This window comes from Solanum stenotomum, chromosome 8 (genome assembly GCF_019186545.1).
Source record: "Solanum stenotomum isolate F172 chromosome 8, ASM1918654v1, whole genome shotgun sequence".
Taxonomy (NCBI): Eukaryota; Viridiplantae; Streptophyta; class Magnoliopsida; order Solanales; family Solanaceae; genus Solanum; species Solanum stenotomum.
Window position 1 is genome coordinate 7906646 of NC_064289.1, and position 23253 is coordinate 7929898.

Genomic DNA, 23253 nt, shown 5'->3' on the forward strand with positions numbered 1-23253 from the left:
CATATATAGTACCAAAAATGGTAAAAAAAAAATACTCGAGTTAATAATTTGATCCAAAAATATTCGAATGGTTAATAATTTAGTTTTAAAATATTTTTTATGGTTTCGTCTAAAAAAAAAAAAATCTTTGTTATTTTTAATTGATAAAAAAATCTCTTTTTTTTTTCTTATAAAAACATTATATTAAAAAAATCTCTTTATAATAGTATAAACTATTAGTACTAGTTGACTAGCCCTGATTTTTGAAACGGTTGCGAGGATGATCGGTCGGCTAACGTTTTCCCCTTTTTGAGGAATAAACAAATGTATTTTCTCTAAACACTAAGGTTCTTTCTCCAATAATGTTAAGAGGATAACATATTCTATACGTAGTTTTTTGTGTTGCAGAGCTGGATTTACATAATATATTACATTTCTTATCAAATTTTACTTGCGTTAAAATATATTGTATATGTTGTTATTGTAATAATGATTTCAAGATTAATAGAAAAACAGATAACAAAGATAGAAATAAGGTTTAGGAACATCTTACTCTTCTTACACTCTATTCTATTTATATAAAATACAGCGCGGGCTATTTACTTGGATTGTTAACTTGTTATTGTAATAATAATGAATGTTGAAAATATAATTAAATAATAAAAATATTTAATCTCTAACTGTTTAAATATTTAAATGAGATGATCACACACTTCAACATTATATTTAAATGTTCTAAGATCGAATTCCACGTGCTTAACCCATAAAATGAATCAGACCCTTATATAGAATAAATGAGATGGTCATACATTTCAACAACTCAAATTTTTTATCCTAAAATTATGTAACCAAATAATAACATGAATATTCAATCCACTTTATATATATATATGAAGATACATAAGTTAATACAACAATTTTGATATGAAACAGTACTAATATCTCTAATTAAATTTCAAAATTCATATAGTGAAATAGCCCACCTAATACCTAATCCCTTGAACCAAAAGTCCCAAATAAGTTCAAACATCCTATAATCCTCCAAATAGTCCACAAAATTACATTTTTGCAATGAAAAGGGAAGATGAGTGTTGCTTATCTACCAGTCATAGAATGATCAAGATTGGGCTTTTATTTCATAGAACAATATCATCAACAAAACATTGCTTCAGCAACATTTTTCATCAAGATTTGCTTAGGTGTGGCAGAGAAATGGTGACATTAATAGTGGCTACCACCATAGACCCTGCTTCCATTGGCCCTGCATCTGCCCTTCTTGCCATGCCTGGCTGGCACCCTGGTCCTCCCATTCAGGTAACAATTTCAATCTCTTCTCTTATCATTTTCTTAATTTCCAATTTCTTCAAGTTAGTCCCTTTTAATATGTATCAATTAATCAACTAGACTAATTGGGGTAGCTATATGAATTCTACAGACTGTCATAATACCTTGAGAATAGCAAAATTGGAAAGAAAGAGTAAAGGGCTGAATTAGCACACAAGGACCTAGTGGTCAGTGAAGTGGGTTGAGAAGCATGTAGTCTCGTGCTCAAATAGGAGATTCAACAATGAAGTTTGCTTGAAAGTTGGGGTGTGATTTGACTCGCCGAGGCTTTAGAGTTCAAGTTTGCGCATAAGTTGGGCGATGTGAGGATCCTTTTATTACACTTGTCCCCAAACTAAAAGGGATGAGGGAAAAATGCTCATCTCAAGGCAAAAAGCACTATTTGATTTTTTCTTTTCATACGTAGAAACTTCGGTGGATAGAGTTACTTGATACCTAATGTTGGTGGGAGGTAGCAGGCACCTCGTGTAATTAGTCGCGGTGCGTGCAAGCTGGCCCAGATACCATGGTTATAAAAAAAAGGAGTAAAGGGGTGCATTATAAATCGACTTCCCTATAGTCCCCTATAGAAATTCAAGCTCGTATACCATACTTTGATGATTCAAGTGTATTGTAAATTTATAACTATTATTGCAGCGCAAGGAACAAGATGAAGTGAGATGTGAGCTTTAAGACATGCTTGAACTAATAAAGCTGTTATTTTGTTTGGTTTTGTGCATAAGCTTAGGATGTGCCAAGTTTTGTGAATCGAGATGTAAGGCTATTGAAACATGATAGCAGCATTGTGAGGGAGGACCACCTGGACACACGTTGGGAAGAGACCACAGGCGAGACAGTTGATGAGGTTATCTTTCTTAGCAAGCACACTGCTGCATCTAATCGTCCTGCACTTACAGTTCACCCCATAGGTAGAAAATGGTTTCTGCGGTATATGGTTTGTTTTCTTTGTATATGTGGAGTATTCAATTCCTGTTACTTGTGTTGGGATGGATAACATTAGGTGTGCCTCACCTAACAGAGGGGGACCAGCTGCCAGTAGGTGGGAAGCCTGCTTGGGCTGCACCACCGAATCCACGTATAGGACCGTGGTTTAGACTATTGAAATCTATTGCTGACTCACAGAATCTAACTCCTGAATTCGAGGTAACATCCTTGTTTAAGTGACTTTTCACTTTGGCTTTCTTATTAACATTGATGTCTTTCTGATAGGTTTGGCATTCTTATTAACATTGATGTCTTTCTGTTAGGTTGACTAGTTATTGCAGAGTGAATGCTCGATTCAGATTAAAATATTTAACTTGGTTTTGACTCAGAGTTGGAGTTTGTACTGGAGATCCATTTGCTTCTTTGCACTTCTAACTAAATTTCTTGTGAACATGTATATCTTGGTTTTTTATGGTTGCTACCTTCTCCTTTGAAGCGTAGACTGTTTCTAATTTAATTCTCAGTAGTCAAGAGTTGGCTGTCATTCTACTCAAAAACTGATTTTAGATGAAATGTTTGAGTTGGCCTTTGTTAACTATCGAATAGTTTTGTCATGGACTGGCTTTTTCAATGCTGACTTAAGATAACTCTAAATCAGTCTTCAGTCTTCACCATTCTGCTTTCTATAGGACTGCCACATTAGTAAGGTTGAAAACATTTATGCTTGCTTTAGTAAAATTACATTTTCCCCTTTTTGAGTAGTAGTCATTAACCATTCTAAATTAGATTCTACATTCCATTGGCTATATGACATTACACAATACATTTCATACTTTTGCAAATTAGAATTGGTGGACACAATATCTTTGGATTAATTATTAGAAGTGTTAACTGAATCACTTCTTGAAAAAAGCGAGATGATAGCCAATGGAACATCTTCGATATTGATGGTATAAAACTAAAGTTATTTATATAGTTATTTGTGAAGTAATCAATCATGAGAAAGGATTGTCTTATACATCGCTGGACCTCCGGGATTTCTTGGTTATAAAAAAGGAAGGATTGTCTTAAAAGACTACTGACTATTACCGTTGAAATTACAGTATGATAAAGGGACCAACTTGAAAAAACATGACATTTTATAAATTGAACAAAGATTATCAATGTATTAAGTTTTTTTATTAGATTGCTGATCAATAACACTGCTTTTACCCTTCGGGGTGGCCCAGTGGTTTGGGCTTGGGACTTCCATGTTGGAGGTCTCAAGTTTGAAACCCCTTGCCAGCGAAAGCAAAAGGTTTGCCTTCTGGGTCGAGCTCGTCGCACCGGGCTTGCCTAGTGCAGGTTACCTCTCCTATGTGGTTTGCGAGCTATTGCATAGGAGCGAGGGTTTTACCCTGTGCGCACCTAAAGGGTAGCGGCTGCGGGTTTCCCTTGTCATAAAAAAAACAAACACTGCTTTTAACTATTATGAATTGATGCTGGATCTGAGCTTAAGATTGATCTTTCCCTGCTGCATGGATTTCCAATTCAGTAACAAGTGCAATCCTTTTGATTTTTTGTAATTTAATCTACTTTGTTACGTAATCATCTGTCTGTAATGGGTACCTTTCTATGTCTATTTCTTGGTGTAGGTCACATTGGAAGCTACACATCATGGTCCTGTAACTAATGCACCCACAATGTTTGTAGAGATCGGTATACTTTCTTTTACCTTTCATGTCTTCATAATTTGTTTGACCTTCTGCAATATATTTTCTTTCATTTCTAAATGGTGATCTGTATGCTTTTCCATGTATACTATTGGTCGACTATCGACTATAAATAGTCAACATATTACTAATACTAAATTATTAATGAAAAAAATACTCAACTCCTTGATTATTCACACAAAGATAAAACATGTTGATGAAAATAACTTATTAAATTTATGGATTATGTAGTTTTGGTTAAGTATGTCATCATTAAAATCCACAGCAATTTCCTTTTCTATTCAATTGAAATTTTGTTTATCGTGTAGGCAGCACAGAGGAGTACTGGAAGAGGCAGGATGCTGCACAAGCCATTGCCTTAGTTGGGTATCCTTTTGCTGCACAAACTCTTTTGCAATATTTATTTATGTGTCATCTGTTTCTGTTGCAAGCAAACCCTCAAACCTTTGTCTTATGCTTATTCATTGCATTGGCTTTTGCCAGACCAGTTTAACACTTAAGTACTGCATTCATTACAATGTTGGGCTTTTACTTGCAAAAAAGGAATCAGAGGAATACTTTTAGTTCTATTTTGAAATACCATAGTTGTTATATACCTTCTGTGAATCCCTCATGATGGTACCTTACATTAACCACTTTCTTCAACTTTCATTTTGTATTGTTTCTGTTGTCGTTGGCCTTTGGGAACTCGATGGAGTAGGTGGATTAAAGATGGTGAATATTCTTTAGGAATTACACGTTTCCTGTTGCATTTGGAAATCTGATATATTTTTAAAGCCTGCATATATGCAACTTTAATATTGATAGCTCCAGTGGTATCTTAGCATTCTGATATTTCCAATGCTTAACCGGTGGCATGACTAAACTAATGCTGGAATTATCCCATCTTTGTTGGATCTTTTGTAATTTTCCCTAAATGTGGTGTTTGCAGTTAGTTTGGGAAGGACTAGGGCTCAGGGGAGGAGATGCAGTGGGGGATTGGAGCAGGTACGATTCAAGTAGTAGTATCTTGGTCATACTGTTGCTATTTCTACTTCTACATTATTAGCTTTTTACAGAATCAGACCTCATGAACATTTGTGGGACTAGAAGTTCATCCGTTTCCTTAATAATAACTTGTGGTAGCTTTGATCTACATTTCTTGTTTACGAATGCCATATCAATATATATCATAGCTAGAATATATTTAAGCAAAAAAAGAAGATTCCCCTGAAAAAAATATCAGTTACTTCAACTGGAAAAGAAACAAGAAGAAATATGATTCTCAGAAAAGAAATATAAATTGTTTTCGCTTGATTATATGTTAATATCTGATCTTAACCCTCAGGGGTTGGCCTGCTGGCAATTGACTTGAGCCTTGGGGTTTGCTCCCTTTCAAGGTCTCAAGTTCGAAACCCACTAGGTGCAAACAATTTCTGAGGGCCATCGGACTGGGTAAAACCTGAATTAACCGTGGTGCACTTGCGGGAAACTCCTTGCCGAGGGCCTGTGCACCCCCGGGATTAGTCGGGGCTCAAAGAGACTCGGACACCCTGTGCAAATCAAAAAAAAAAAAAATATCTGATCTTTCTCCACCATTAATATCTACTTTCAATAAAATGCAGAAATTGTTTTCAGCAAAAGATTCTCCTAGGAATTGGTGGGGGACATTATGTACCACGTCATATGGATATAGTTCGGTAAGTTCCTCAGTCACCTGAAACTGTAATTCAAGATAATGAGCAAATAAATAGATATTCTGGTTCTGAACTCTAATCATGGCATCAAGTAATCAGTTCAGACGTATGGCCTTTGATTACTACCATCAAAATCTTTGTTTTCATAAATGTTATTAAAGTTGGATGATTCTACGAGGAACATTACTGGTTACGAATATGACAGTTCAAGTAAATGTTAGAGAAAGCTGTTGTGTTGTTGAAATTACTTTATTGTGTTCCTTGGCCTCCCTAATCGGTAAACATTTTTAAAAAGGAAAGATAGTTCCCTCTTCAGCTCCTGGAGAAAAAGAGAGGTGGCAAGATGTAGGAACTTCTTGTATGAAAAACTATGAGGTACTGGAGTCAAGCTACCATTAGCATTACCAGTAATAGAAGGAAACAACTGACATACCATCACGAAATTTCGAAAAAGGAAAGAAATTTTGATGTGGAAGCAACCAAGCAAGATAGGTGCAAACAGCCAAAACTCTCTGCCTGTTGTATATACAATGTTTCACAGGTATTATTACCTGTCTCATAGGTAGAAGAGAACCAATCCCTCTCTTTGCCTTTACTGTTAACGTATAGGCTACTTAAAGAGCAACTAGGCATTGTATGATGGGAGTTCCATGTGGTTTCTCTAGGCAAAGCCACCAATACTGGATTCAATTTAGCAGAAGCATTTAGGCTTATAGTCTCCTTATGACTATTACCATAACCAAGAAAACCAACTGGTGATGGGATGATGGCTTCTTCAAGCTCAGCTAGTTCATTGAGATCAGCCAACCTGACTGAGCTTCTCAAACCTGAATCGGATGCTGAAGCATCTTCTTTGAACTGTTTGCAGTGAGTCAGTGATGATCAAAATGTAGAATGAATTCATCTTTTGTTGATGGGAAAAGAGCCAAATATGCCTTCAGAGTATTCTTAATCGAGCAGACATGTCACATATGCCTTTAACGTTCAATAGTTGGTTCAAATATGCCCTTAATTCAACTGGTGCCCCTAATTAGCTGTTTAATAAGCAAAAAAAAGGCCATATATACCCTGAAAGTATGCCAAATTGAGCAGAAGTGCCCTTTGTTAATAGTTTCACATTTCTTTAATATGTACAAATTTAACATTTTTTCTCAACTCGTGTTTTTGTAATAACCAAATCCAAGCATCGATTTCTTGATAAAGACTTGTAGCTTGGTTTACTCAAGTTAGTATTATTATGTTGCGATTATGCAGGAAAGATGGAGTTTGGGTTGGACACCTCATTGCTGGATATTCATTACCAATGGAGGACCCTGGTCCATCCAAATCGCAGGCCAACTTGGAGGTGGGTGGAACCTGGAAACAAGCAATCAGAGTTGCTTTTGACACTACTAGAGCAGCTTTTCCTCAAGGAGAAGTACTAGCACATCTCGATAACAAGTAAGTTTTTTCTTCGAGTAAACAATGGACCACAAAATTTGCATTAAATATCAATCTATTGATTAAAAATAGTTATTCGGAATATGTCTACTCCTGAATAACTTTGTTGTAATTATGAGAATCGATGTATCATGAAAATTGCTCATTTTTGTCTGTGGACGCAGGAGTTTCAAAGGTTGGCAAAGAAATGCTATAGTTGGATTTCTAGCAGAGCAAAACATTAAAGTTGGGAAGCCAAGTGATTTCTGCTAAAAAAATTTACATTTCTCTCTTTTATTGTAACTTGTAAGTAATAAAATAGAGTAAGTGATTTACTATCAATTCAAAGTTTGTATGGTGAAATATTTGAGTAACATAAAAGCCAGAAAATAGTTGGTTGTTTATGTCAAATCAAAGTTTCTATGGTGAACTTTGAAATAATGCATGACCTCATGACAGGATATGAGTGAATAACCTTACTTGTTCTTTTTTTTATTTTCTGTACTGAAGTTACTTACATTTACACATGTACTAGGTCCAGTAGCAAGAGCACAATGCGTGATGCGTGAGTTAATCACCCATCAATGATACAAATTAGAAGAAAATATTTCTAAATTTTATCTTTTGAAAAAAGTTTCTCTATCTTTAGGAGGTAGTGATAAGATTGATATATATTACCTTATTTGTGAAATTTCATTAGGTATATTGTTGTTTACTTCCTTGAGAAAGTATTTTATTAAAATAAATATTTATCTTAATATTGATAGATAAAGTTATTTGATATTTGTTGCTAGTGAAAGTTGAGAGGTATCTTGAGAAACTAATTAAGGTGCGCAAAAATTAATTCAAACATTATGATAGGATGTCTACATATTTATGTAAAAAGGAAAAATAAGAAGGAAAAGAAGAAAATGGGGGATGTGTAGGGGTTTAATGGGGAAGTGAAGTACAAGGGACACACACAACAAATGCATGAGTCTGACTGAAGTGAAGACCACGCATCTGCACATGCAAAGTGACATAATATCTCTCCCTACCCTACGCTACCCCACCCCCCACCATTCCCTTATATCAATAATGTGTCACATCACATGTCATCTCCATTACATCATTTCACATCAACCCCCACTTGCTACTTACTCCCTCCGTTTCAATTTCCATGATATTTTGAGATTTTTAAATAAGTACATGATTAAACTTAAATTATTTCCCTCTAAAAAATAAAAAATGACACATAGATTGAGATATATAGAGTACTATTTATTTAGTTTCATTCCTGAACTATTTGATAGCTTTAAAAACATCATTTTACTTGACTAACTAAATTTCAACACACCTCCGATCTTGTAATATAAGTGAGATAGATCATAAATTCCCGTCATGCTTAAAGGTGTTTTCAACACTTCTCTCAATTTTTTATTCAGGTTTTCATTTTCAAATTTTTAGAAATAAAATTTATATATTTATAAATTATGTAAAAAGTACTAAAAGTCACAATAATTAACAATTAAAAATATCTAAAAAATGTATGAAAAATTTACGATTAAAATAAATTTGTTTGAATCTCATAATTCAAAAGGCGCCAAATAAATAGAGACGGAGGGAGTAGATGTTTTCAAGATATTACGTATAGTAATCTTACGTCTATATTACTATGGAAGCACGTTGGTATGTGACCACACTCCACTGCTAGTTCGTATTCCTGCACAACTACAGCTCCCTATTGCACTTAGCCTGTCAGCTATGGAAAGAAAAACTGGTCACTAGAGAACAAACCGACCTACGTGGCCCACGTACCTGACCAATCACATCATCACACGTACCTCCACTTCCATAAATCATGCCACGTAAACCCATAATTAGCTAGGGACTTTCCATCCTTCTCCAATGGGCGGTCCCCGTCCCCTCTTCACCAGCCGACCACATCCCCCATTACTCTCCAAAGCTCAAATCTCTGCTATCCGTACATTTTCCTAATATCTTATCATTTAATATCTAAAAAACTTCTACGTCGTTCTTCTTCAACTTCCTAATTACAAGATTAACAACTTCAGTCATAATTTTTCTATTTTGAGCATCTTTGAAGCTATCAACTTAAACTTTGTTACTAATTCTTAAGCTCTGTGATGATGGTAAGCGGAAGGTAATGAATGAAGCAAAACGAATAATGCAAAGACAAATTTTCCAGAAGAATTGAAACGAACAACAAATTAACTATTACAACACTAGATAAATTGTTCTCTATATCCTGATTAACTTAACTTTCACAATTAACATACACTAGCAATAATATCTAAAAGTTAAACAAAAAAAAAGAAAAGTAAATAGTGTGGAGTGGTTAGTTACATTTGCATGATAGAAATTACAAATTTCAAACCCTAACTCCAGCCAAATAAAAACAAGAACCGAATTTAAAAATATGAAAAATGAATATACATACCAACATAGTTAAACAGATATAAGCATATTTCTCTTGTACCTCTCCAATTTTTTTTTCCTTTTCACTTCAATTGTTTTGTTTGATGTTTTTTGTTAGAAACGTGATAACATCAAGGGAGAAAATTAAGAGAGTTATCATTTTCACCCCACTGTGTTTGACTCCAGTAAGATTGATGATCAACGGTACCCGTTAGATCATAAAATCCATGATCTCCACCTCCACCACCATCAACTGCTCCACCAGTTGGCCAATTCAGTGAAGCGAGTTCACTACTGTTGTTTAACCTGCTCTGATGTTGTAACCCGGGATACTCATCAACCCGACCAGTTTGATTCAAAAAACCCGTACTCATCTGTTCCATCTTCATCTCACCGGATGTCGGCAATGTTCCCACCATCTTCGTCTCTGTATTCCATTGCTCATTTGAGTTTTGGTTCTCCGGCAACCGGTAAGCAGGAATATCAACCATGTTAAATGGATCATTCGATGACGTAATCATGCTTGTGAAGTTTCCGATATCCTGAAACTGATCTTCAACTGAGTTCTCCATTAATGGCTGATCATCGAAGGTTTGGTTAGTACTGTGAGGTATGAAGAAATTGGACTCCGGAAAGTTGAGATAAGTTGAAGCAGAGTAGGAAGAAGTTGCCGACACATCTTCAGTAGTTGCAGCGCCGGAAGTATTCGCCGTTGCTGCCGCAGCCGCCGTTGTCGTAGCAGTAAGACTGGAACTCTCACTACTAGAATTAATATCAGACTTATGTTCCTCCGGTGCATCGTCGGCAGTAGTTGATTTCGGCTTTGAACGCTTGCTTTTCCGGCAACCACCACCGACGGGGACGTTACGGAGTACGCCGCCTTTAGTCCAGTACCTCCGGCAACTCTTGCAGAAGTGACGTGGCTGAGAGAGATTATAGTTGTTATAGTAACAGAATTTAGTGTTGAGAGAATCGCAACGAGGACACTTCAATGCTTGGTGATTTTGGTGATTGTTAGGCCTTAGTCTCCGATCACCACCACCGCCGAAAAACCGCCCTCCACCACCTCCGATCGGATGTATATCTTGCATATCTCAAGTTCACCGGAAAAAATGGCTATGAAAATCTTAAATCATGATTTGTCGGCGATATTTCACATTTGCCGACATCAGAATCTGCAACTGTGAGTTCGTTCTTCTAATATATATAAAAGAAAACACTGAACAAAATGTATGTGACAAATATCCTTTTCTATATCTTGCAATATTTTTATGATCATAATAAAAAGATGAAAAGACGAGAATATCCTTGTTATACAGTGATAATAACTGTAGAAGCCACGTGATGCGTTTTAAATTTTACATTTAGGGGATGTGACCGTACGGTCCGTGGGGGGTGTGTAGAAGGAGAGACACGTGTACGGCGGAGAGTGACTAGATTATACTGTCCACGAATCACAGGGTGTCGGGTTGTCGGCCAATGCGATATTTATGTAAGTAAGTGGTAAGCTTGGTGTCAGTTATAATTGATTCATAACTTGCCACGTCGTCGTTTTGGTTAATGGGTTTATTGGCGGCAACTGTTTTTAACAACACATCATTAGGCTTCATTTGTTCAATAAAACTCAATTAAAAAAGGTGAGTGTATATATAACAATAACAATATTGATGGTTTTTATGTACTCATACTTGATTATTGGAGGATTAATTCTATTTTAAATAATTCAAAGGCAAATTTATTTTATTTTACATAATTTAAGAATTAATTTAACTGTCCTTCCTTCAATTTATGAAAGTAAATAAATGTCTACGATTATGACTAGGAAGGATAAATATCATGCATATAAAACCATATACATTACAGTATTTATGTTTACGGTGTGTAGTCTACATCACAATCACATGTTTAAGGTATGTAATTCTTCTCGAATTTCTATTAACGCAAGATATTTTAGATACTACACTATTCGATTATGATCTAACAATTTAATCAATCTATAATTTTTTGTGTATTATTATTGGTGTTGATATGGCCATCGAAGGGAGTGGAGGTCTTAGACTGCATGATATCAAATTTGATTAACGCAGTAAATAGGGACGGAGGGAGTATCAAAATTCACTTTCGAACTGACAGAACGTTAATTTAATTTGTTTTAATTAGACCTACTTTTTAAGAATAAAATAAAGTAAAATTCGAGGACTGGCCAGATTTTACTTTGATGAAAAGACAGTAATACCAGAAAGTTTGCCTATTTCAAATGGAACATGCTTTTTTTCAAATCAAAAGGGATGAATATGTATATTATAATGTTTATTTCAAGTCAAAAACAATCTCAACGACGCTCATTTTGATTAATTAATGATTAGTTCTGTATATAATTGAGTGCAATTCAAAAGCACTCCGAATAAATTATTCTACTTGGGTATGATATTAGTATAATTTTGTGAATGAATAATTCTCACCTCATGACTCATAAGTTAATTCTTAAGGTTAAATTAGGCGCCTAACTAATTATTCTTTTTCATCGTGGCATCAGAGTTACATCCACTTCAACGAACAAGTTTAGGCATGCCAGGGGAGGAGGGTGGTGGACAATTCTCATATGATACTACCAAGACAGAGTCATCTCAAATTTTGATTTACTCAACGTTGACCGTCATATAATATTATTTAAGTATGTTTCAAACTGGTTTATGGATCGAGTTAGGACGAATGCCTATTTTCTTACCCATAAATTTAGTTTTTCTAATGTTAATTTTTGATGGAAAGTATAATCCATGGATGTTGATTAAGTATAATGACATTTCATTAGTACAAATAATATATTAGGCTGAGCATAGAGTTAGTCAAATATGATCATCGTACTTAAATAAGCTTTATTTTAAATATGAAAGGTCAATTTATTAGACAACTTTGTTATATATGATTGATGTTTATAAGGCCAAAATTGGTATGAAAATATCTATTTATGTGTCTGTCTTTATTACAAAGTCTTGGACGGTACCAAACCATTAATGTTGATGTAATTGAGCACTCTTCTTTGGTTGCATACAAAACAAATTAACTTCTATTTTTACCAAAAATAAGTCACCTAGTAGTGCATTATACTAGTAGTTTATATTATACTTTGGTTAAGCCCACACAAATAGTAGCATTAGCATATATATATATGAACCCTACTAATTAAAGTGAAATATGTAGTATCAAATAAATATTAAAATTGGCAACAAAAACAAAATTATCGACTTGTTGTCAAGCTTATCGAAGAGGAGCACATACAGTGTCAACTTCTTAGGGCTATATTATTGTAGATTAGTAATGTTTATTTGAAAGATATTTAAAAGCTTATTTTTAATCTTTTTCTCAATGAACCAAAAATAGAACAAGAAAACAGTTGGTACTATTGTCGAATCTATTGTGCCTGGTTCATACCTTTTCTATACGTGAGAAAAAATAATAAATATCTAGAGGGGAGAGGAAGAAAATATCAAGAAGTTAGTCAAATTAGTTTTGGACCTAAGTAACATTTCAAAAGCCAGTTTAAAAGAAGGAGGGTTGTCAAGTATGGTTTCAATCCGACGTGGGATTCTTTCCATCAACACTTCCCCCTCACGTCTGGATTGGATCTGAACATTCTTTATCTGGGGTTCCATTATCTGTTCTAGAGCATGGTTATATAAACTCCCCCCAACACACTCATTCATGCCTTCTGACTCTGATATCATGTCAAATTAGGTGTTGGACTTAACTAACATTAGTAAAAGAATTAAAAGAGATTTGCCTAAACCTTATAATAAAGAGTCTTCAAAAATATCTCGTCCTGATCCAATGTGAGATACTTTCTGTCAACGGAAATGTGTTGATATGATGTATGTAAGGAAAATTAGTTAATACTATACAAGTTTTGGCCTAATGTGAAACAGTAAGGACAAGTCGAAGTCACCATCGATATGAAATTATATCAAATATGATGGTTGGAATGTCACATATTATATGTCCTTTGTATATTCCACAGTAGATCTAGATTATACATAAAACCAAGTGGACAAAAACACAAGGCCCTAAGTTAAGGCAAAGAAAGGTAATAGTTGAAATAAAACAAATCCGGCTCACCTCCATTACCCCTTCCCTCCATTTCGTCAAGTGCACATCTATATGAGAGACATGTGTCTTATTTAAAGTTTAAAGGTCAAGAGTATATTATATTAACAAATATCATAACCATAGTTGAGTCAACTAATTTTAGAAAACTACTCTCCAAATTTGGTAAGAATTACAATATATTTCATACGAAATTTAATATTTATTAATATCATTAGTTCATCTCAAATTTTTATATTTAAATTAAAAAAATATTAAAATTCTTCTCACCATATTAGTTAATAGCTTTTGAAAATCAGTTTTTGCTATTTACGTATTTAATTTCCTCTCGAGATATATAAATTACGAAGAAGAATTTTAATTCCTCAGACACATTTGCAGTTTCTTCTTTACTGTCTCTTTCTATTTTTTTCTCTTAAGAATTGGATATTACCAATGGGTGGGTAACGATATATGACCAATGTTACCGTGTTTTACAATATATTCCATACAAAATTTTATATTTATTAATATCATTAATGTCATCTTATATTTTTATATTTAAATATAAAAATATAAGACGAAATTAATGATATCAATAAATATCAAATTATAAAAAATTAAGATGAAATTAATAATATTAATAAATATCAAATTTTGAATGAAATATATTGTAATTCTTACTAAATTTAGAGAATAGTTTTCTAAAATTAGTTGACTTAACTATGGTTTTGATATTTGTTAATATAATATAATTTTGACCTTTAAATTTTAAATAAGACACATATCTCTCATCTAGACATGCACTTGACGAAATGGAGGGAAGGGGTAATGGAAGGGAGCCGGATCCAAATAAAACTCCACTAAAAAGAAGGGTAATTTTGGCAAAAAATAATTGATAAATTCTTGAACTTTGAAAAACTATTCATTTTTTACCATAAAAAATATATAGTTAACTGTTTACTCACTATTACTGGAGGTAAATTCACTCAAATAAAGGACATAGCTTAACCACACTTTATATATATATATATATATATATATATGACGATATTTGCTAGACAATCTTCTAAGAAGATGGATGCTACATATTGCATTTGTAGTCGAGAGGGGGTACGTGTTACCCCCCATTTAATAGGTGCAATACATCAAGTCAAATGTGAAATTATGGAAGTTTTTGAAAATTAATAGGTAGATGTCAATTGCTGAATTGATTCAAACTAATAATGTGTGTCCAGCATAATTGTATAATATATGCTTAAAATTTTCACTAAGAAATTAAATATATAAAGAAGTAAACATACAAAAAAATTAAAAAATTCACATATATTGTATATATACATCTATAAATATATTTTCTTAACAAAAGAGATTCGAATAATCCCTTAGCTTAAATCCTCATCAGACTTTATTAGATCACGAGTTGGGATAACTAAACGATAGCTTAACTAAAATGATCAATGATCTTTGATCATATACATATATAACCTTTGTTTAGCACGAAAACTCAGGTTCACCACATAGGGTCGATAATGTTAGAAGTGTTTTCTATCGAAAATTTTCAGTTCATAAAGATGTAATAATCTCTTTCTTTCTTGGTTAATGATAAGTTACATTCTGAATTTGTTACTAACANTGGACAAAAACACAAGGCCCTAAGTTAAGGCAAAGAAAGGTAATAGTTGAAATAAAATGAATCCGGCTCACCTCCATTACCTCTTCCCTCCATTTCGTCAAGTGCACATCTAGATGAGAGACATGTGTCTTATTTAAAGTTTAAAGGTCAAGAGTATATTATATTAACAAATATCATAATTTCCTCCATTAGTTAATAACTTTTGAAAATCAGTTTTTGCTATTTACGTATTTAATTTCCTCTCGAGATAAATAAATTACGAAGAAGAATTTTAATTCCTCAGACACATTTGCAGTTTCTTCTTTACTCTCTCTTTTCTATTTTTTTTCTCTTTTAATTTGTTGGGCAGATGCTAGCAAGAATTGGATTTTACCAATGGGTGGGTAACGATATATGACCAATGTTACCGTACTTTACAATATATTCCATACAAAATTTGATATTTATTAATATCATTAATTTCATCTTATATTTTTATATATAAATATAAAAATATAAGATGAAATTAATGATATCAATAAATATCAAATTATAAAAAATCAAGATGAAATTAATAATATTAATACATATCAAATTTTGAATGGAATATATTGTAATTCTTACTAAATTTAGAGAGTAGTTTTCTAAAATTAGTTGACTTAACTATGGTTATGATGTTTGTTAATATAATATAATTTTAATCTTTAAATTTTAAATAAGACACATATCTCTCATTTAGACATGCACTTGACGAAATGGAGGGAAGGGGTAATGAAGGGGAGCGGATCCAAATAAAACCTCACTAAAAAGAAGGGTAATTTTGGCAAAAAATAATTAATAAATTCTTGAACTTTGAAAAATTATTATTTTTTTCCATAAAAAATATATAGTTTACTGATTACTCACTATTACTGGAGGTAAATTCACTCAAATATAGGACATAGCTTAAACACACATTATATATATATATATATATATTTGCTAGACAATCTTCTAAGAAGATGGAAGCTACATATTGCATTTGTAGTCGAGAGGAGGTACGTGTTACCCCCCATTTAATAGGTGCAATACATCAAGTCAAATGTGAAATTATGGAAGTTTTTGAAAATTAATTAGAAATAGGTAGATGTCAATTGCTGAATTGATTCAAACTAATAATGTGTGTCCAGCATAATTGTATAATATATGCCAGAATTAAAATTTTCACTAAAAAATTAAATATATAAAGAAGTAAACATACAAAAAAATTAAAAAATTCACATATATATATACATTTATAAATACTAGTTTTTTGACACGTGTGTTGCACGTGAATACCAATTCAAAAATATATGTTATAGTAAATAGTATTGCTTATTTAAGCAAAGATTTGAATAATAAGCTTAGCAAAAAATAATATTGCACATTCTTTTGTGAATGTTCAATGTGGATTGTCATATATATATATCTCTTATTCATGCAAACCTCTTATGCCACTAATATTACCTTATGGCAATATTTACTTTGTATTTTTGTTGTCATCTAACCAGATGTGCTTTGCATGTGTATTTCACATTAAATTGTTTAGATGTCATATGAACATGTGAAGTGAACAACTACATTTTATATATTCACATATTTTCACATTTGTTGTGAGTTTTCGGAACATTTTCAAAATAATATATTTTGAAGTTAGATTATCTTGTTAACTTGATAATACATTTGTGACATATATAATACTGTAATTTAAATACAAATACCTACCCAAATATAAATATATATTTGCATTAATGAAAATATTTATCTCATAAAATTAACTATTAAATAAATAGTAAAAATTACTAATACAAACTTCAACCGGAATTATTACAAGTCATATGAACTTTTCCTCATCTAAAATACTGAAATATTAAGAATTAGTAAATAAGTAAAACAAAAGGACAATGTTTATATAGTAATAATTGTTTTGAAGAAAAAATCCTGAGAGTCTAAATCACATAAGTAGCATTGATAAATAAAGTCATTCATTTGTCTTGAGCATAAAAAATAAATCGTGACAGTTCTCTAAATTTTGGAAAAGATATTCAGAAGCATATATTTATATCACAAGAGAAATTGCTAACAAAAATAAATGAATTTAGACTATATCATTTGGAACGTTACATACTAATGTATATATTAAGCAAAAAATTAATTATTATATCATCAAAATTATTTTCCTCAAGTACTCGAGGTTATGGAATATACCCTCTTAGGAAAGAACGACTTACTTCATCAGAATAGTGGTACCTCATATTTCGCTAAATTTTGAACTCACTCAACGACAATAAATCACACAAAAAATTTTAAAATGCAAGAAGAAGAGTAGAAGATTAAAAAAATTTGTGGTTGAAAACTGAGAGGAAATCCCTCTATTTATAGTCAACAAAGGATTGTATGAACAAATGTTTTTTGTGTCTTATCTAAAATGTCATGACCTTTTCGAGAAGGCACAACCTTTGGGAAAAGTCATGACTTATTGAAAAGTCACAACTCTTTCGAAAAGTAACAACTTATTGAAAAAGTCACAACTTATCGACAAATCACAACCCTTCGAAAAAAGTTACAACTTATCGGAAAAGTCACAACTTATTGAAAAGTCACAATCTAAGTTAGGGATACTATAGTAATTTAACATTCAAGTTAGGAATTCATGTTTTTAAGGTAATATAGTTATTTTCTTAACAAAAGAGATTCGAATAATCCCTTAGCTTAAATCCTCATCAGACTTTATTAGATCACGAGTCGGGATAACTAAACGATAGCCTAACTAAAATGATCAATGATCTTTGATCATATACATATATAACCTTTGTTTAGCACGAAAACTCAGGTTCACCACATAGGGTCGATAATGTTAGAAGTGTTTTCTATCGGAAATTTTCAGTTCATAAAGATGTAATAATCTCTTTCTTTCTTGGTTAATGATAAGTTACATTCTGAATTTGTTACTAACAGTAGTAGGTGGTTAATGAGAGAGTAATATGGTTTTCAATTTCAACAAATTTGTCAAACGATGACAAAAGAAGTGTGGGTTCTGAAGGGTGATTAGGGCGTCATGCGGAAGCTTACAATTGCAATCAAGACAGTGATAAATTAGATGACAAATAAAGCGATACTAAAACATAATATTATTAATATGAAAACTAATTTAAAAGAAAAATATTATAACTGTTGAGAGAATAAATCTCCCCATAAACTAAACTCTTTAAATGTCTACATTGTGGATACTATTGTGTTATTGTGTTAGAAGAAACAAACATATATTTATAGAGTCCTAAAACCTTTCCTACTAGAAAAGGAGTCCTAAAAGGAGAGAATAAACCAAATATAAAATAATATTATATTTTCCTTTCAAGAAAAGTAAAAACATTTATGGTAATGTTTTGTCTTTTCTTTAAGGAAAAATAAATCTTAAATTATGGTAAGAAAATCAGGACAAAACCCTAACAAGAAGTACAAAGCATTGTTGATGGGCTAGTTAACAATATTAATTGTGCCAAATAATAACATATGTATTCTCGAATTGTCAGTTGTACAATATTATTACAGTACCCATAATATTTTTTATCTAGCTGAAAGCTAAATACACCACTACATATGTGGCACGTGTAATTTAAGATTAGGTGAAAGTAAATGTTCCATATATATATTTATTAAATGCTGAAGATATTTATCCTTTTTATTTTTTTCTTTGTACCTTCCAAAGCATTAATTTTGAGGAAGTTGTGCACCATAAGTAACATGACTATATAATGTGAAATTTGCCAAAGTCCAAAATTGCAACTTTTGAGTAGATTATTGCTCTAGTAGTGAAGACCAAAATCTACTAGTGAGTGGTGATAGGGGCAAATGTTCACATGTTGCAGAGAATTGGTGGGGGCTCCTAAAAATATTAGGCCATTAATCTGGTAATTGTCCACATCCCCCAACCCCAAACCCTATCCCACCCCACTCGACTAATTTCACGGGATATTTTTCACCTCTTGTCCACCAATGCTAGGACAAATGAGAAGAATCACCTAATATTTTTTATCTCTATTGAGTTTTGATAGGACAGATGAGAAGAATCTTCTTCTTTTTTGTCTCTATGAGTTTTAAATATGAAACCTCAGAATTCTCAATCACTTCATTGACCACTATGTCACACCCTTAGATGCCACCGCTTCCTATTTTCTCCATCCTAAAATAAATGATGCTTTTAGTCTAGGCTTTAGACATATCCATTAAAAAATTACTAGTTTCTAAAAAAAAAACATGAGCAGTTAGTGATATTTCCTGTTTCAACAGAAACCCCTCACCATTCCTGGATGACAATATGCTTTTCAACTTCTTATATTTCTTATATTTGTTCTTCCTTTTTTTTTTTAATTTTTTTAAAAATTGATAAGTAAGATATTTTGATAGTACTCAGAAGAAATTAATTAATATCAAGAAAGGGTAAAGCTATAGGTTATATTTTATTTTTATTCATAGTAAATATATTCAAATAATTGTTATAAAAAAAAAAGTGAGGTAAGTATAATATCATAAATTACATGAATGTTAGTGTGATGGAGCAAAATCTGAAGAAAGGTATTTGAAATTATACCTAACTTTTATGATATCATGTAATTCAAATTACATTTACAGGTAAGCCTCTTTAAAAATGAATACTCCTTTAAAAATTTGTGTAAATTCGACATTAGTTTTGCACAATTCTAGTGTATTTTAAGTTGTTACAACAAGTCATTTTTATTATTCCCTAAATTACCAAATTAGACTTACCATTGAAAGTTTCATGATGCCTGTGACATCTCATTGGTCTATGAAGTGGGCGAATATCAAGGGACTTATACTTATTTGGGTAAGTCTTTGAGGGCAAAATTATTCGATATATATACATGAAAAATATATAATGTAAGTATAGTCGACGTGCGTGTGAGTTGGCCCTTGTATGGAAAAAGTTTATAGTACAATAATGTTAATGCATACTCCTAAGTGAAAAATGGTAAGATGTAGAAACCTATTGAATTTGTACAGAAATAGGAAGATATTGGGTTGTTTGTCAGAGAAGCAAAAATAGGGGTACTCTCATACATCTCTATCTTTAGAGATTTGGAAAGATATTTTGTGAGAATTAATTTGGGTCCTCAACTCTGAATGGTTTGCTTGTGAGTTGTGACTTGTGTGTAAATGCCCAAAATGCAAGTCATTTTCCAATAACCCAACAACCTTATGATGTTGGCCCCCCCTTAAGGTCTAGTCGGTTGGAGTGATGACACCCCTCTTTCAATGAGGGGTCCTTTCTATATTTCTAGACCTACCCCATTATACATATATAGTCCTTTCGATTTCAATTTACGTGACACATATTTTTTAAGTTTGTTCTAAAAAGAATGTGATCATCTTTTTATAATTGAAAATAAATTAACTTTATAATTCATCTTTTAGCACCCAAGGGTGTGACCTAGTGGTCAATGAAGTTGGTTGAGCACCATGAGATCTCAAGTTCAAGTTTTAATTTCCACCGGAGACAAATACTAGGTGATTTATTTCCATTTGTTCTAGTCTTGATGAACAAAAGTTACTAATACATGTTTGCTAGTGAGAGGTGACAAATATTTCGTAGAATTAATCGAGGTAATCACAAGATAGTGTTGGGTTCGAAAGTGGCTAGAGCGTCATGGAGAAGCTTACAATTGCAAATAATATGATTGATAAATTAGATGATAAAAAAAACTTATACTAAAAATCAAAATATTATTATATGGTTTAGCCAATCGGCCTACATATGAAAAACTAATACAAAGAAAATATTAAAACTGTTGAGGGAAAATCTCCCCATAAACAAAACTCTCTAAATGACTACATTGTGAATGTTCTTGTTGATCTTGATATGAAAAGAGGGGTCTTCAATTTATAGGATTCCAAATATTTCCTCTAAGGAAAGGAATAAACCAAATATGAAAGAAAAAATATTTTTTCCTTTCATGTAAATAAAAACATTCAAGGTAATGTTTTATCTTTTCTTTTAAGAAAAAATAAACTTCAAATAAGGTTAGAAAATCAGGTCAAAACCCTAACAGATAGCTCAAACAATTCTCCTACTCTATTACATATATACTCCATTGATTCTAACTTACGCGACACACTTTTTTTAAGTTCATTTAAAAAAGAATGTGTTAAAGAATGAATGATGTCCTACATTGGTAGTTAATGAGATAAATGATCTCCTTATAAGATTCAGACAATCCTCCTTTTGGTAGACCCTGGGGTGTGTGCAAGTTAGACTCAAGACCTAATTCTACATGGTATCAGAGTAGAAATCAATGTTAAGCCCCCAAATTGAAATGGTCCACACACCAGATGCCCAATACTAGACGTGAGGTGGGGTGTTAAAATGAAAAAAAAAAAAAAAAGTCTTGTACTAATGGTTAAATTTACAAAATGTGATCACCTTTTTATAATTGTACATAATTTAACTTTAAAAATTCTTAATAAAATGATTTATAGTCAATACATAAATGATACTGAAAAAATGTATTGTTTTAGACAATAAATCTCAAAAATCTTAATTTCGTTCTTAAATTTGATATCAAGTCAAATAATGCCATATTAGGACCGGGGAGTGTATATACTGGTCCCAAAGACAATTGCCCAACAGAAGCATTTTAGGCTTTTGTGGACATCAAATGTACTGGAAAATCATACCTTAATGTCCACTTGGTATTATGTACTGTTTACAGGTCCAAAAAAATTATCCATACAGGACCATCGCACGCAATTAAATCATAAAGATTTTATTTGTCAAAACCGACTGACTCACTGATATTTACGCAATTAGATCATCTATAACTAAGTTCGATCGTAATAGGTAATTCATTAAAACTTGATATAAATATAGTAATGGACAACTATTAAAGGTTAAATTTCGTGTGAAAAAAATACTTTGCAACTTATTTTATTCTTGATAAATTTGAACCGAATATCTTAATTGTCGTATTATAATTTTTTGAATCGAATACTTTCCTCTGTCACAATATATAAGGGGGGAAAGAAATAATCAGAAAATTTGTGTAATAGAAGGAAATTTATAAATGTACATGCAGTCTAGAACATAGATAGGATAATTAGTAAATGCTTTTAATTAGTGGTTACATTTTTTTTCCTATTAATTATTTTTTGTTTCTTACAAAAATGGCAAGACCACATTAGTTATAACTGTGAGGATAATATACAAAAAAAGAATCTCGTCGTTTGCTAGTTGGATACAATCAGAGAGCATAAGTAAGTAATAATGCTGATTTTGTTTGTTCTGTTTGCCTAATTAATAATAGTTATAATTAATTAACGTCATGCTCCTAAGAGTAGAGTGTCGTGGTAACATGGCCCCTATGTTAAAAAATAATGGTTTTAGGTTTAATTCAAATTCAAAAATTAGCTTTTAAAATCTATCTATTGACTAAGTCGGTTTATACTCTGTACTAAGAAAAGGGGACTAATCCGCACCATGCTACTGCCTTCGTGAGAAAGAATTTTCCAAGATCATGTAAGGAGATTAAATTGGCATTATTCTATTCACGTGGAATTTCAACATCTACCACATATCCAGGACTAAACATCTAGAGTATGGACAACATAAAACAGGGGACCCAAACATTAAAAACAATGCAATAGAATTGGACAACTCTGATATTATATTAAAGAAATAGGTCTAACCAATGAATTGTTTATTTTATACCATTTTTCATGGTTAATATATAAGAAATTAAAAGATAACTCAAGAAAGAATCACAACAGTGATAATTATCGAACCCTTCGTAATAGCCCATCAAAATGAACCAAATTTGGAAATTTAGTTATTTAAAAGTGAAAATATCGTAGACTGACACTTGAAAAACATGTTAAATCACCAACAATTTGCAATAATTTTTATACTCCTGTCTTAGATCAAGTAAATATTTCTTTCATAATAACATATCAGAGAAAAATCGATTAACTTAATTTATATTTGCAGTGTATCAACTGAAAATCGAACATATTTGTTTTATTTTTTAATCCCAACAGATAATTTCTAAATCCTCAA

General features: G+C 32.1%; 2 protein-coding genes across 2 annotated transcripts; one reads left to right on the forward strand and one right to left on the reverse strand.

Moving 5' to 3' along the window:
- Positions 1–909: 909 nt before the first annotated feature.
- LOC125874602 (D-aminoacyl-tRNA deacylase-like) lies at positions 910–7542 on the forward strand. The gene is made up of 9 exons (XM_049555517.1): positions 910–1293; positions 2051–2231; positions 2324–2466; positions 3882–3945; positions 4268–4320; positions 4891–4946; positions 5564–5638; positions 6890–7075; positions 7240–7542. Exons 1-9 carry the CDS (start codon positions 1051–1053, stop codon positions 7325–7327), a joined length of 1089 nt encoding a protein of 362 aa, XP_049411474.1. The 5' UTR covers positions 910–1050; the 3' UTR covers positions 7328–7542.
- Positions 7543–9379: 1837 nt separating this feature from the next.
- On the reverse strand, positions 9380–10688 carry LOC125874476 (dof zinc finger protein DOF5.4-like). The gene has a single exon (XM_049555367.1). It carries the CDS (start codon positions 10561–10563, stop codon positions 9604–9606), a length of 960 nt encoding a protein of 319 aa, XP_049411324.1. The 5' UTR covers positions 10564–10688; the 3' UTR covers positions 9380–9603.
- Positions 10689–23253: the final 12565 nt, after the last annotated feature.